The sequence below is a fragment of the Pristiophorus japonicus genome, chromosome 27, assembly GCF_044704955.1.
Source record: "Pristiophorus japonicus isolate sPriJap1 chromosome 27, sPriJap1.hap1, whole genome shotgun sequence".
NCBI classification, from domain to species: domain Eukaryota; kingdom Metazoa; phylum Chordata; class Chondrichthyes; family Pristiophoridae; genus Pristiophorus; species Pristiophorus japonicus.
This window is the reverse complement of record NC_092003.1, coordinates 3,440,466-3,455,613: the sequence shown is the minus strand read 5'-3', so window position 1 is coordinate 3,455,613 and position 15,148 is coordinate 3,440,466. Positions and strand designations below refer to the sequence as shown.

Below are 15,148 nucleotides of genomic sequence, written 5' to 3'. Positions count from 1 at the left end.
TCGGTCCTAAATGGCTTACCCCTTATCCTTAGACTGTGACCCCTGGTTCTGGACTTCCCCAACATCGGGAACATTCTTCCCGCATCTGACCTGTCCAATCCCGTCAGAATCTTATATGTTTCTATAGATCCCCTCTCATCCTTCTAAACTCCAGTGAATACAGGCCTAGTCGATCCAGTCTCTCCTCATATGTCAGTCCTGCCATCCCGGGAATCAGGTGAACCTTCGCTGCACTCCCTCAATAGCAAGAACGTCCTTCCTCAGATTAGGAGACCAAAACTGAACACAATATTCCAGGTGAGGTCTCACCAAGGCCCTGTACAACTGCAGTAAGACCTCCCTGCTCCTATACTCAAATCCCCTTGCTATGAAGGCCAACATACCATTTGCCTTCTTCACCGCCTGCTGTACCTGCATGCCAACCTTCAATGACTGATGAATCGTGACACCCAGGTCTCGCTGCACCTCCCCCTTTTCCTAATTTGCCGCCATTCAGATAATATTCTGCCTTCGTGTTTTTGCCCCCAAAGTGGATAACCTCACATTTATCCACATTATACTGCATCTGCCCACTCGCCTAACCTGTCCAAATCACCCTGCAGCCTCTTAGCATCCTCCTCACAGCTCACACCGCCATCCAGTTTAGTGTCATCTGCAAACTTGGAGATATTACACTCAATTCCATCATCCAAATCATTAATATATATTGTAAAGAGCTGGGGTCCCAGCACTGAGCCCTGCGGCACCCCACTAGTCACTGCCTGCCATTCTGAAAAGGACCCGTTAATCCCGACTCTCTGCTTCCTGTCTGCCAACCAGTTCTCTATCCACGTCAGTACATTACCCCAATACCATGTGCTTTGATTTTGCACACCAATCTCTTGTGTGGGACCTTGTCAAAAGCCTTTTGAAAGTCCAAATACACCACATCCACTGGTTCTCCCTTGTCCACTCTACTAGTTATATCCTCAAAAAATTCTAGAAGATTGTCAAGCATGATTTCCCTTTCATAAATCCATGCTAACTTGGACCGATCCTGTCACTGCTTTCCAAATGCGCTGCTATTTCATCCTTAATAATTGATTCCAACATTTTCCCCACCACCGATGTCAGGCTAACCGGTCTATAATTACCCGCTTTCTCTCTCCCTCCCTTTTTAAAAAAGTGGTGTTACATTAGCAACCCTGCAGTCCATAGGAACTGATCCAGAGTCGATAGACTGTTGGAAAATTATAACCAATGCATCCGCTATTTCTAGGGCCACTTCCTTAAGTACTCTGGGATGTAGACGATCAGGCCCTGGGGATTTATCGGCCTTCAATCCCGTCAATTTCCCAAGCACAATTTCCCGCCTAATAAGGATATCCTTCAGTTCCTCCTTCTCACTAGACCTTCGGACCCCTAGTACATCGGGAAGGTTATTTGTGTCTTCCTTTGTGAAGACAGAACCAAAGTATTTGTTCAATTGGTCTGCCATTTCTTTGTTCCCCATTATAAATTCACCCGAATCCGACTGCAAGGGACCTACATTTGTCTTCACTAATCTTTTTCTCTTCACATATCTATAGAAGCTTTTGCAGTCATTTTTTATGTTCCCGGCAAGCTTCCTCTCGTACTCTATTTTCCCCCTCTTAATTAAACCCTTTGTCCTCCTCTGCTGAATTCTAAATTTCCCCCAGTCCTCAGGTTTGCTACTTTTTCTGGCTAATTTATATGCCTCTTCCTTGGATTTAACACTATCCTTAATTTCCCTTGTTAGCCACGGTTGAGCCACCTTCCCCGTTTTATTTTTACTCCAGACAGAGATGTACAATTGCTGAAGTTCATCCATATGATCTTTAAAGGTTTGCCATTGCCTATCCACAGTCAACCCTTTAAGTATCATTTGCCAGTGTAATCTAGCCAATTCGCGCCTCATACCATCAAAGTTACCTTTCCTTAAGTTCAGGACCCTAGTTTCTGAATTAACTGTGTCACTCTCCATCTTAATAAAGAATTCTACCATATTATGGTCACTCTTCCCCAAGGGGCCTCGCACAACAAGATTGCTAATTAGTCCCTTCTCATTACACATCATTACACATCTAGGATGGCCAGCTCTCTGGTTGGTTCCTCGACATATTGGTCTAGAAAACCATCCCGAATACACTCCAGGAAATCCTCCTCCACCGCATTGCTACCAGTTAGGTTAGCCCAATCTATATGTGCATTAAAGTCGCCCATGATTACTGCTGTACCTTTATTGCACACATCCCTTATTTCTTGTTTGATGCTGTCCCCAACCTCACTACTACTATTTGGTGGCGTTTTCTGCCCTTTGGTATTCCGTAGCTCCACCCATACCGATTCCACATCATCCAGGCTAATGTCCTTCCTTACAATTGCATTAATTTCCTCTTTAACCAGCAACGCCACCCCACCTCCTTTTCCTTTCTGTCTTATCCTTCCTAAATGCTGAATACCCCTGGATGTTGAGTTCCCAGCCTTGGTCACCCTGGAGCCATGTCTCCGTAATACCAATGACACCATACCCTTTAACTGCTATCTGCGCAGTTAATTCATCCACCTTATTCCGAATACTCCTCGCATTGAGGCACAGAACCTTCAGGCTTGTTTTTCTAACACACTTTGCCCTTTTAGAATTTTGCTGTAATGTGGCCCTTTTTGTTTTTTGCCTTGGGTTTCTCTGCCCTCCACTTTTACTTTCCTTCTTTCTATCTTTTGCTTCTGCCCCCATTCTACTTCCCTCTGTCTCCCTGCATAGATTCCCATCCCCCTGCCGTATTAGTTTAACTCCTCCCCAACAGCACTAGCAAACACTCCCCCTCGGACATTGGTTCCCGTCCTGCCCAGGTGTAGACTGTCCGGTTTGTACTGGTCCCACCTCCCCCAGAACCGGTTCCAATGTCCCAGGAATTTGAATCCCTCCCTTTTGCACCACTACTCAAGCCACATATTCATCTGAGCTATCCTGCGATTCCTACTCTGACTAGCACGTGGCACTGGTAGCAATCCTGAGATTACTACTTTTGAGGTCCGACTTTTTAATTTAGCTCCCAGCTCCCAAAATTCGTTTGGTTGGACCTCATCCCGTTTTTTACTTGTATCGTTGGTACCTATATGCACCAAGACAACTGGCTGTTCACCCTGCCTTTTCAGAATCTCCTGCCCCCGCTCCGAGACATCCTTGACACTTGTACCAGGGAGGCAACATACCATCCTGGAGTCTCGGTTGCGGCCGCAGAAACGCCTATCTATTCCCCTTCCAATCGAATCCCCTATCACTATCGCTCTCCCACTCTTTTTCCTGCCCTCCTGTGCAGCAGAGCCAGCCACGGTGCCATGAACTTGGCTGCTGCTGCCCTCCCCTGATGAGTCACCCCCCTCAACAGTACCCAAAGCGGTGTATCTGTTTTGCAGGGAGATGACCACAGGGGACTCCTGCACTACCTTCCCTGCACTGCTCCTTCCTGTTGGTCACCCATTCCCTATCTGGCTGTGTACCCTTCACCTGCGGTAAGACCAACTCACTAAACATTCTCAGCATCGTGGATGCTCCAGCGTGAATCCACTCTCAGCTCCAGTGCTGCAATGCGGTCTGTCAGGAGCTGCAGGCGGACGCACTTCCCGCACACGCAGTCGTCAGGGACAACGGAAGCGTCCCTGAACTCCCACGTAGTACAGGAGGAGCATAACACGTGTCCGAGCTCTCCTGCCATGACTTACCCCTTAGATACACTTAAACTGGCAACAACAATGCAAAAGGTTACTGATTGATAAAGAAATGAAAAAGAAAAACTACTTACCAATCACTTACCCTCTTGGCTGTGACATCACTTTTCGATTTCTTTCCACTTTTTTGCCTCCCAGCTGGGCCTCTCCTCCGAACTGTCCACTCGAGGCTGCTCCCCCTCCTCGCTCTCCCGCCCCCCCCGACTGCGACTGATGGGCCTCTCCTCTGAACTCGGTTAAGAAACTGTCTATCTCTGTCTTAAATATATTCAATGACTCAGCTTCCACAGCTCTCTGAGGCAGCGAATTCCACAGATTTACAACCCTCTGAGAGAACAAATTTCTCCTCATCTCGGTTTTAAATGGGCGGCCCCTTATTCTAAGAACATGTCCCTAGTTCTAGTCTCCCCCCATCAGTAGAAACATCCTCTCTGCATCCACCTTGTCGAGCCCCCTCATAATCTGATATGTTTCAATAAGGGTGGAGACTGAGTCATTAAATATATTTAAGGCAGAGATAGACAGATTTTTGAGCGATAAGGGAGTGAAGGGTTATGGGGAGCGGGCGGGGAAGTGGAGCTGAGTCCACGATCAGATCAGCCATGATCGTATCAAATGGCGGAGCAGGCTCGAGGGGCCGAATGGCCGACTCCTGCTCCTATTTCTTATGTTCTTATGTTCGCCTCTCATTCTCCTGAATTCCAATGAGTAAAGGCCCAACCTCCTCAACCTTTCCTCATAAGTCAACCCCCTCGTCTCCGGAATCAACCGAGTGAAGCTTCTCTGAACTGCCTCCAAAGCAAGTATATCCTTTCGTCAATATGGAAACCAAAACTGCACGCAGTATTCCTCAGGTCGATTCCGCCTCGCTCCCTGGGTCCCGGGGAGGTCGGTAGGTCAGGGGTCAGAGCCCTGCTCCCGTGACCCCCAGGGAGGCCCCGCTGACTAGGCCTAACTCCCTCATCCCGGGTCGATGGGCTGCTGATGCTCGTGGGATGGTGAAGGGTGGGCCCATGTGGAAACTCGGCCCCCGCCCCCCACTCCCCGACAGCCCTAACCATCGCCTCTTCTCTCTCCCCGCAGGTTGTGGGCTGGATTATCACAAAAGGTGTGCCTTCAAGATTCCTAATAACTGCAAGAGGAACAGCCTTCACACGCTGTCCACCATCTCCAGCAACACATCATTGAGAGGTGTCGACAACCACCAGGAGGTACATCAATGTGTAGCCCAACACACACTGACTCTCACTGGGGTACAGTCCCACACACACTGACTCTCACTGGGGTACGGGTCCCACACACACCGACTCTCACTGGGGTACGGGTTCCACACACACTGACTCTCACTGGGGTACGGGTCCCACACACACTGACTCTCACTGGGGTACGGGTCCCACACACACTGACTCTCACTGGGGTACGGGTCCCACACACACTGACTCTCATTGGGGTACGGGTCCCACACACACTGACTCTCACTGGGGTACGGGTCCCACACACACTGACTCTCACTGGGGTACAGTCCCACACACACTGACTCTCACTGGGGTACGGGTCCCACACACACTGACTCTCACTGGGGTACGGGTCCCACACACACTGACTCTCACTGGGGTACAGTCCCACACTCACTGACTCTCACTGGGGTACGGGTCCCACACACACTGACTCTCACTGGGGTACGGGTCCCACACACACTGACTCTCACTGGGGTATGGGTCCCACACACACTGACTCTCACTGGGGTGCAGTCCCACACACACTGACTCTCACTGGGGTACGGGACCCACACACACTGAGTCTCACTGGGGTACAGTCCCACACACACTGACTCTCACTGGGGTGCAGTCCCACACACACCGACTCTCACTGGGGTACGGGTCCCACACACACTGACTCTCACTGGGGTACAGGTCCCAACACACACTGACTCTCACTGGGGTACGGGTCCCACACACACTGACTCTCACTGGGGTACGGGACCCACACACACTGACTCTCACTGGGGTACTGTCCCACACACACTGACTCTCACTGGGGTACAGTCCCACACACACTGACTCTCACTGGGGTACGGGTCCCACACACACTTACTCTCACTGGGGTACGGGACCCACACACACTGACTCTCACTGGGGTACTGTCCCACACACACTGACTCTCACTGGGGTACAGTCCCACACACACTGACTCTCACTGGGGTACGGGTCCCACACACACTGACTCTCACTGGGGTACAGTCCCACACACACTGACTCTCACTGGGGTACAGTCCCACACACACTGACTCTCACTGGTGTACGGGTCCCACACACACTGACTCTCACTGGGGTACAGTCCCACACACACTGACTCTCACTGGTGTACGGGTCCCACACACACTGACTCTCACTGGGGTATGGGTCCCACACACACTGACTCTCACTGGGGTGCGGGACCCACACACACTGAGTCTCACTGGGGTACAGTCCCACACACACTGACTCTCACTGGGGTGCAGTCCCACACACACCGACTCTCACTGGGGTACGGGTCCCACACACACTGACTCTCACTGGGGTACGGGTCCCACACACACTGACTCTCACTGGGGAACGGGACCCACACACACTGACTCTCACTGGGGTACTGTCCCACACACACTGACTCTCACTGGGGTACAGTCCCACACACACTGACTCTCACTGGGGTACGGGTCCCACACACACTGACTCTCACTGGGGTACGGGTCTCACACACACTGACTTTCACTGGGTTACAGTCCCACACACACAGACTCTCACTGGGGTACGGGTCCCACACACACTGACTCTCACTGGGGTACAGTCCCACACACACAGACTCTCACTGGGGTACGGGTCCCACACACACTGACTCTCACTGGGGTACGGGTCCCACACACACTGACTCTCACTGGGGTACGGGTCCCACACACACTGACTCTCACTGGGGTACAGTCCCACACACACTGACTCTCACTGGGGTACGGGTCCCACACACACTGACTCTCACTGGGGTACAGTCCCACACACACTGACTCTCACTGGGGTACGGGTCCCACACACACTGACTCTCACTGGGGTACAGTCCCACACACACTGACTCTCACTGGGGTGCAGTCCCACACACACCGACTCTCACTGGGGTACGGGTCCCACACACACTGACTCTCACTGGGGTACGGGTCCCACACACACTGACTCTCACTGGGGTACGGGACCCACACACACTGACTCTCACTGGGGTACTGTCCCACACACACTGACTCTCACTGGGGTACAGTCCCACACACACTGACTCTCACTGGGGTACGGGTCCCACACACACTGACTCTCACTGGGGTACGGGTCTCACACACACTGACTTTCACTGGGTTACAGTCCCACACACACAGACTCTCACTGGGGTACGGGTCCCACACACACTGACTCTCACTGGGGTACAGTCCCACACACACAGACTCTCACTGGGGTACGGGTCCCACACACACTGACTCTCACTGGGGTACGGGTCCCACACACACTGACTCTCACTGGGGTACGGGTCCCACACACACTGACTCTCACTGGGGTACAGTCCCACACACACTGACTCTCACTGGGGTACGGGACCCACACACACTGAGTCTCACTGGGGTACAGTCCCACACACACTGACTCTCACTGGGGTACGGGTCCCACACACACTGACTCTCACTGGGGTACAGTCCCACACACACTGACTCTCACTGGGGTACGGGTCCCACACACACTGACTCTCACTGGGGTACAGTCCCACACACACTGACTCTCACTGGGGTACGGGTCCCACACACACTGACTCTCACTGGGGTACAGTCCCACACACACTGACTCTCACTGGGGTACGGGTCCCACACACACTGACTCTCACTGGGGTACGGGTCCCACACACACTGACTCTCACTGGGGTACAGTCCCACACACACTGACTCTCACTGGGGTACGGGTCCCACACACACTGACTCTCACTGGGGTACGGGTCCCACACACACTGACTCTCACTGGGGTACAGTCCCACACACACTGACTCTCACTGGGGTACGGGTCCCACACACACTGACTCTCACTGGGGTACAGGTCCCACACATACCGACTCTCACTGGGGTACGGGTCCCACACACACTGACTCTCACTGGGGTACGGGTCCCACACACACCGACTCTCACTGGGGTACAGTCCCACACACACTGACTCTCACTGGGGTACAGTCCCACACACACTGACTCTCACTGGGGTACAGTCCCACACACACTGACTCTCACTGGGGTATGGGTCCCACACACTGACTCTCACTGGGGTACGGGTCCCACACACACTGACTCTCACTGGGGTACAGTCCCACACACACTGACTCTCACTGGGGTATGGGTCCCACACACTGACTCTCACTGGGGTACGGGTCCCACACACACTGACTCTCACTGGAGTACGGGTCCCACACACACCGACTCTCATTGGGGTACGGGTCCCACACACACTGACTCTCACTGGGACTGCCAGCTATTTGACTGTGATGTGCAACGCGTGCTGAGCCGATTTCCAATGCACTGGCGTGAGGAGCAGGAACTGTGATTGGTTTGGATCTTGCGATGTACCCCTTGTGCCAATGAGACCATGCCCCCACTACCCCAGTGAAGTGCCGTGTGTCCATTGTGTTTTGTGGCTGTACGTTCGATCATTGACTTAATCCCCTCCCACTGTCTCCCTGCTCAGACGTATCGCACCCCGCTAGTGGGGTCTGGCAGGAGGACCACCTCGTTCAGCGGCCGGCCCATCTGGATGGATAAGCAGGAGTTGGCGAGGGTCAAGGTTCCCCACAGCTTCCAGATCCACTCGTACACCAGGCCCACCATCTGCCAACACTGCAAGCATTTGCTCAAGGGCCTCTTCAGGCAAGGGATGCAGTGCAGAGGTAAGGCCGCACTGTCGGAGGGGCAGTACTGAGGGAGCGCCGTACTGTCGGAGGGGCAGTACTGAGGGAGTGCTGCACTGTTGGAGGGGCAGTGCAGAGGTAAGGCCGCACTGTCGGAGGGGCAGTACTGAGGGAGCGCCGTACTGTCGGAGGGGCAGGACTGAGGGAGCGCCGCACTGTCGGAGGGGCAGTACTGACGGAGCGACGTACTGCGCTGTCGGAGGGGCAGTACTGAGGGAGCGCCGCACTGTCGGAGGGGCAGTACTGAGGGAGCGCCGCACTGTCGGAGGGGCAGTACTGAGGGAGCGCCGCACTGTGGGAGGGGGCAGTACTGAGGGAGTGCCGCACTGAGGGAGCGCCGCACTGTCGGAGGGGCAGTACTGAGGGAGCGCCGCACTGTCGGAGGGGCAGTACTGAGGGAGCGCCGCACTGTGGGAGGGGGCAGTACTGAGGGAGTGCCGCACTGTCGGAGGGGCAGTACTGAGGGAGTGCTGCACTGTCGGAGGGGCGGTACTGAGGGAGCGCCGCACTGTCGGAGGGGCAGTACTGAGGGAGCGCCGCACTGTCGGAGGGGCGGTACTGAGGGAGCGCCGCACTGTCGGAGGGGCGGTACTGAGGGAGCGCCGCACTGTCGGAGGGGCAGTACTGAGGGAGCGCCGCACTGTCGGAGGGGCAGTACTGAGGGAGCGCCGCACTGTCGGAGGGGCGGTACTGAGGGTTAGGGACTTTGGAGGCGTTTACCCTCGGCTGAACACTGCCCATTTCTCTCTCTCTCTCTCTCTCTCTCTCTCCGCAGATTGCAAGTTCAATTGCCACAAGCGATGCATCGCCTGTGTGCCCAACAACTGCCTGGGAGAATCCGCCTTGCCCAATGGAGAGGGTGAGTAAATGAGACCTTTCAGATTGGGGGCTGAATTCCGTGGATCACCCACGGCCCAGTGGTGATGAACAGCGTCCAGTCCTGGGCCCCCCGCCCCTCGGGGAGGGGATATATCGGCCTCGGAGGGGCAATGGGGCAGATTCACCAGAACCATACCCCGGGGCTTCGAGGGTTAAATCCCGAGGGCAGGTCGCACACACACAGACTGGGCCTGTGTCCCCTCGAGTGGGGAAGGTTAAGGGGCGATCTCATCGAGGGGTTTGAGAGGGTTAAAGGGTTCGATGGGGCAGATCGAGAGAGAAAGTGTTCCCTCTGGTGGGTCAGTCCAGAACAAGGGGGCGACACCTTACCATTAGAGCCCGGCCGTTCAGGGTGATGTCAGGGAGCACTTCTTCACACAAAGGGCCCTGGGAATCGGGAACTCTCTCCCCCAAAACACTGTCGAGGTCAGGGGGTCAATTAGAAATGTCAAAACTGGGATGGAGAGATTTTTGTTGGGTAAGGGTATTAAGGGTTACGGAACCAAGGCGGGTAGATGGGGTTAAAATACAGATCAGCCGCGATCTGATTGACAGGTGTAACAGGCTCGAGGGGCTGAATGGCCTCCTCCTGTTCCTGTGTAACAGGCTCGAGGGGCTGAATGGCCTCCTCCTGGTCCTAATGTAACAGGCTCGAGGGGCTGAATGGTGGTCTCCTGTCCCTAATGTAACAGGCTCGAGGGGCTGAATGGGCTCCTCCTGTTCCTAATGTAACAGGCTCGAGGGGCTGAATGGTGGTCTCCTGTCCCTAATGTAACAGGCTCGAGGGGCTGAATGGCCTCCTCCTGTTCCTAATGTAACAGGCTCGAGGGGCTGAATGGCCTCCTCCTGTTCCTAATGTAACAGGCTCGAGGGGCTGAATGGCCTCCTCCTGTTCCTAATGCAACAGGCTCGAGGGGCTGAATGGCCTCCTCCTGTTCCTAATGTAACAGGCTCGAAGGGCTGAATGGCCTCCTCCTGTTCCTAATGTAACAGGCTCGAGGGGCTGAATGGCCTCCTCCTGTTCCTAATGTAACACACTCGAGGGCTGAATGGCCTCCTCCTGTTCCTAATGTAACAGGCTCGAGGGACTGAATGGCCTCCTCCTGTTCCTAATGTAACAGGCTCGAGGGGCTGAATGGCCTCCTCCTGTTCCTAATGTAACAGGCTCGAGGGGCTGAATGGCCTCCTCCTGTTCCTAATGTAACAGGCTCGAGGGGCTGAATGGCCTCCTCCTGTTCCTAATGTAACAGGCTCGAGGGGCTGAATGGCCTCCTCCTGTTCCTAATGTAACAGGCTCGAGGGGCTGAATGGCCTCCTCCTGTTCCTAATGTAACAGGCTCGAGGGGCTGAATGGCCTCCTCCTGTTCCTAATGTAACAGGCTCGAGGGGCTGAATGGCATCCTCCTGTTCCTAATGTAACAGGCTCGAGGGGCTGAATGGCCTCCTGTGTTGTGAGTTGTGATTGTATTTCTGACTGCCAACAGAGGGGATGAATTCGGAAGCGGGGGACCCATCTTTGGAAGGAGACGGTGAACTCTACGATTCGTGTAGCCGGATGCAGGAAGACTCGAACAACATTCTCCACCCCGAACCCAGTTCCCCATCGGATTGGAGCCATGAAGATTCTTCCAGCCCCCTCAGGTACTCCCGCCCCTTCTATTTAATCAATGGTGCCACCGTCTGATTATAGCTTCCCCTCAGAAAGATCATTGAAGGAACAACTTGCATTTATATAGCGCCTTTCACCACCACCGCACGTCCCACAGCGCCTCACAGCCAGTGAAGTACTATCAGAGTGCGCTCACTGTTGTAATGTGGGAAACGCCAATGAGCGCACAGCAAGCTCCCACACACAGCGATGTGATAATGACCCAGATCATCTGTTTTAGTGATGTTGGTCGAGGGATAAATATTGGCCCCAGGACACCGGGGAGAACTCCCCCTGCTCTTCTTCCAATAGTGGCCCCGGGATCTTTTACATCCACCCGAGAGGGCAGACGGGGCCTCGGTTTAACGTCTCATCCGAAAGACGGCCCCTCCGACAGTGCGGCGCTCCCTCAGTACTGCCCTTCCGACAGTGCGGCACTCCCTCAGTACTGCCCCTCCGACAGTGCGGCACTCCCTCAGTACTGCCCCTCCGACAGTGCGGCGCTCCCTCAGTACTGCCCCTCCGACAGTGCGGCACTCCCTCAGTACTGCCCCTCCGACAGTGCCGCGCTCCCTCAGTACTGCCCCTCCGACAGTGCGGCGCTCCCTCAGTACTGCCCCTCCGACAGTGCGGCACTCCCTCAGTACCGCCCCTCCGACAGTGCGGCGCTCCCTCAGTACCGCCCCTCCGACAGTGCGGCACTCCCTCAGTACTGCCCCTCCGACAGTGCGGCACTCCCTCAGTACTGCCCCTCCGACAGTGCGGCGCTCCCTCAGTACTGCCCCTCCGACAGTGCGGCGCTCCCTCAGTACAGCCCCTCCGACAGTGCGGCGCTGCCTCAGCACCGCCCCCCCGACAGTGCGGCACTCCCTCAGTACCGCCCCTCCGACAGTGCGGCGCTCCCTCAGTACCGCCCCTCCGACAGTGCGGCGTCCCTCAGTACCGCCCCTCCGACAGTGCGGCGCTCCCTCAGTACCGCCCCTCCGACAGTGCGGCGCTCCCTCAGTACCGCCCCTCTGACAGTGCGGCGCTCCCTCAGTACTGCCCCTCCGACAGTGCGGCGCTCCCTCAGTACCGCCCCTCCGACAGTGCGGCGCTCCCTCAGTACTGCCCCTCCGACAGTGAGGCGCTCCCTCAGTACTGCCCCTCCGACAGTGCGGCACTCCCTCAGTACTGCACTGGGGGTACTGGCCTGGATTTGGTGCTCGAGCCTGTGCAGTGGGACTTGAACCCACGACTTTCTGACTCAGACACGCGAGAGAGAGCGCCACGCACTGGGTCACGGCTGAACATTATTAACGTGGAGGTTCGCGGCGGTGTGTATTGAGAGCTACGCCGCTGGGAGACAGACGGAGGAGGTGCCACAGCGCCCCATAGTGGAGGAAGGACTGAAGTGTGACAGCGCCCCCCTAGTGGAGGGAGGACTGAAGTGTGACAGCGTCCCCTAGTGGTGGGAGGACTGAAGTGTGACAGCGCCCCATAGTGGTGGGATGACTGAAGTGTGACAGCGCCCCCTAGTGGTGGGAGGACTGAAGTGTGACCGCGCCCCATAGTGGTGGGAGGACTGAAGTGTGACAGCGCCCCATAGTGGTGGGAGGACTAAAGCGTGACAGTGCCCCCTATTGGAGGGAGGACTGAAGTGTGAAAGCGCCACCTAGTGGAGGGAGGACTGAAGTGTGACAGCACCCCCTATTGGAGGGAGGACTGAAGTGTGACAGCCCACTGTTGACGCAGGGTGACGTCGAGCGTCCATTGTAGGAGCTCGGCCAAATGAGTAGAAAGTTCCGGAATGCTGGCCGCGGCTGTTACTGATATCTCTCCTGTTCTCTTTACCCTCCCCCTCCCCGGGGCAGCCCGAGCTCCACCAATTACATCCCACTGATGCGCGTGGTTCAGTCGGTGAAGCACACCAAGCGGAAGAGCAGCGCCGTGCTGAAGGAGGGCTGGATGATCCACTACAGCGACCGGGACTCGTTGGTCAGTGCGCGCCCCGCTCCCCACGGGCCCCAGCTCACACGCCGCAGAAACCCCTCCCCCCACCGTGCTCCCAAGATGGTGGCCGGGCACGGGTCGGTCGGAAACCGCCGCTGTTTTTCCATGTGTAGAATCATACCGCCATTGGGCCCATCGAGCCCGTGCTGTGCCGGCTCGGTGACAGAGCGATCCAATCAGTCCCACTCCCCCCCTGCTCTTTCCCCACAGCTCCGGCACATTTCTCCTGTCCCAGTATTGATCCAATTCCCGGTTTGAAAGTCACGATCGAATCTGCTCCCACCGCCCTTTCAGGCAGCGCGTTCCCTCAGTGCCACCCCTCGGACAGTGCAGCGCTGTGTAACTGTACAGAGTCACTGTTTATTCAGGGTAAGGGTCACTCACTGTAACTGTACAGACTCACTGTTTATTCAGGGTAAGGGTCACTCACTAACTGTACAGAGTCACTGTTTATTCAGGGTAAGGGTCACTCACTGTAACTGTACAGAGTCACTGTTTATTCAGGGTAAGGGTCACTCACTAACTGTACAGAGTCACTGTTTATTCAGGGTAAGGGTCATCCACTAACTGTACAGAGTCACTGTTTATTCAGGGTAAGGATCACTCACTAACTGTACAGAGTCACTGTTTATTCAGGGTAAGGGTCACTCACTGTGTAACTGTACAGAGTCACTGTTTATTCAGGGTAAGGGTCACTCACTAACTGTACAGAGTCACTGTTTACTCAGGGTAAGGGTCACTCACTAACTGTACAGAGTCACTGTTTATTCAGGGTAAAGGTCACTCACTAACTGTACAGAGTCACTGTTTATTCAGGGTAAGGGTCACTCACTGTGTAACTGTACAGAGTCACTGTTTATTCAGGGTAAGGGTCACTCACTGTGTAACTGTACAGAGTCACTGTTTATTCAGGGTAAGGGTCACTCACTAACTGTACAGAGTCACTGTTTATTCAGGGTAAGGGTCACTCACTAACTGTACAGAGTCACTGTTTATTCAGGGTAAGGGTCACTCACTGTAACTGTACAGAGTCACTGTTTATTCAGGGTAAGGGTCACTCACTGTAACTGTACAGAGTCACTGTTTATTCAGGGTAAGGGTCACTCACTAACTGTACAGAGTCACTGTTTATTCAGGGTAAGGGTCACTCACTGTGTAACTGTACAGAGTCACTGTTTATTCAGGGTAAGGGTCACTCACTAACTGTACAGAGTCACTGTTTATTCAGGGTAAGGGTCACTCACTAACTGTACAGAGTCACTGTTTATTCAGGGTAAGGGTCACTCACTGTGTAACTGTACAGAGTCACTGTTTATTCAGGGTAAGGGTCACTCACTGTAACTGTACAGAGTCACTGTTTATTCAGGGTAAGGGTCACTCACTAACTGTACAGAGTCACTGTTTATTCAGGGTAAGGGTCACTCACTAACTGTACAGAGTCACTGTTTATTCAGGGTAAGGGTCACTCACTGTGTAACTGTACAGAGTCACTGTTTATTCAGGGTAAGGGTCACTCACTGTGTAACTGTACAGAGTCACTGTTTATTCAGGGTAAGGGTCACTCACTAACTGTACAGAGTCAGTGTTTATTCATGGTAAGGGTCACTCACTGTGTAACTGTACAGAGTCACTGTTTATTCAGGGTAAGGGTCACTCACTGTAACTGTACAGAGTCACTGTTTATTCAGGGTAAGGGTCACTCACTAACTGTACAGAGTCACTGTTTATTCAGGGTAAGGGTCACTCACTAACTGTACAGAGTCACTGTTTATTCAGGGTAAGGGTCACTCACTGTAACTGTACAGAGTCACTGTTTATTCAGGGTAAGGGTCACTCACTGTGTAACTGTACAGAGTCACTGTTTATTCAGGGTAAGGGTCACTCACTAACTGTACAGAGTCAGTGTTTATTCATGGTAAGGGTCACTCACTGTGTAACTGTACA

General features: G+C 54.2%; 1 protein-coding gene across 1 annotated transcript in view; it reads left to right on the top strand.

The window, feature by feature from the left end:
- Positions 1–15,148, top strand: part of LOC139239417 (serine/threonine-protein kinase D3-like) — a 65,347-nt gene that overhangs the window by 32,392 nt on the left and 17,807 nt on the right. Inside the window, exons 4-8 of the mRNA XM_070868127.1 lie at positions 4,816–4,943; positions 8,466–8,664; positions 9,461–9,544; positions 11,049–11,205; positions 13,066–13,189. Of these exons, the coding sequence (XP_070724228.1) occupies positions 4,816–4,943; positions 8,466–8,664; positions 9,461–9,544; positions 11,049–11,205; positions 13,066–13,189 (692 nt within the window). The remainder of the gene's footprint in view (positions 1–4,815; positions 4,944–8,465; positions 8,665–9,460; positions 9,545–11,048; positions 11,206–13,065; positions 13,190–15,148) is intronic.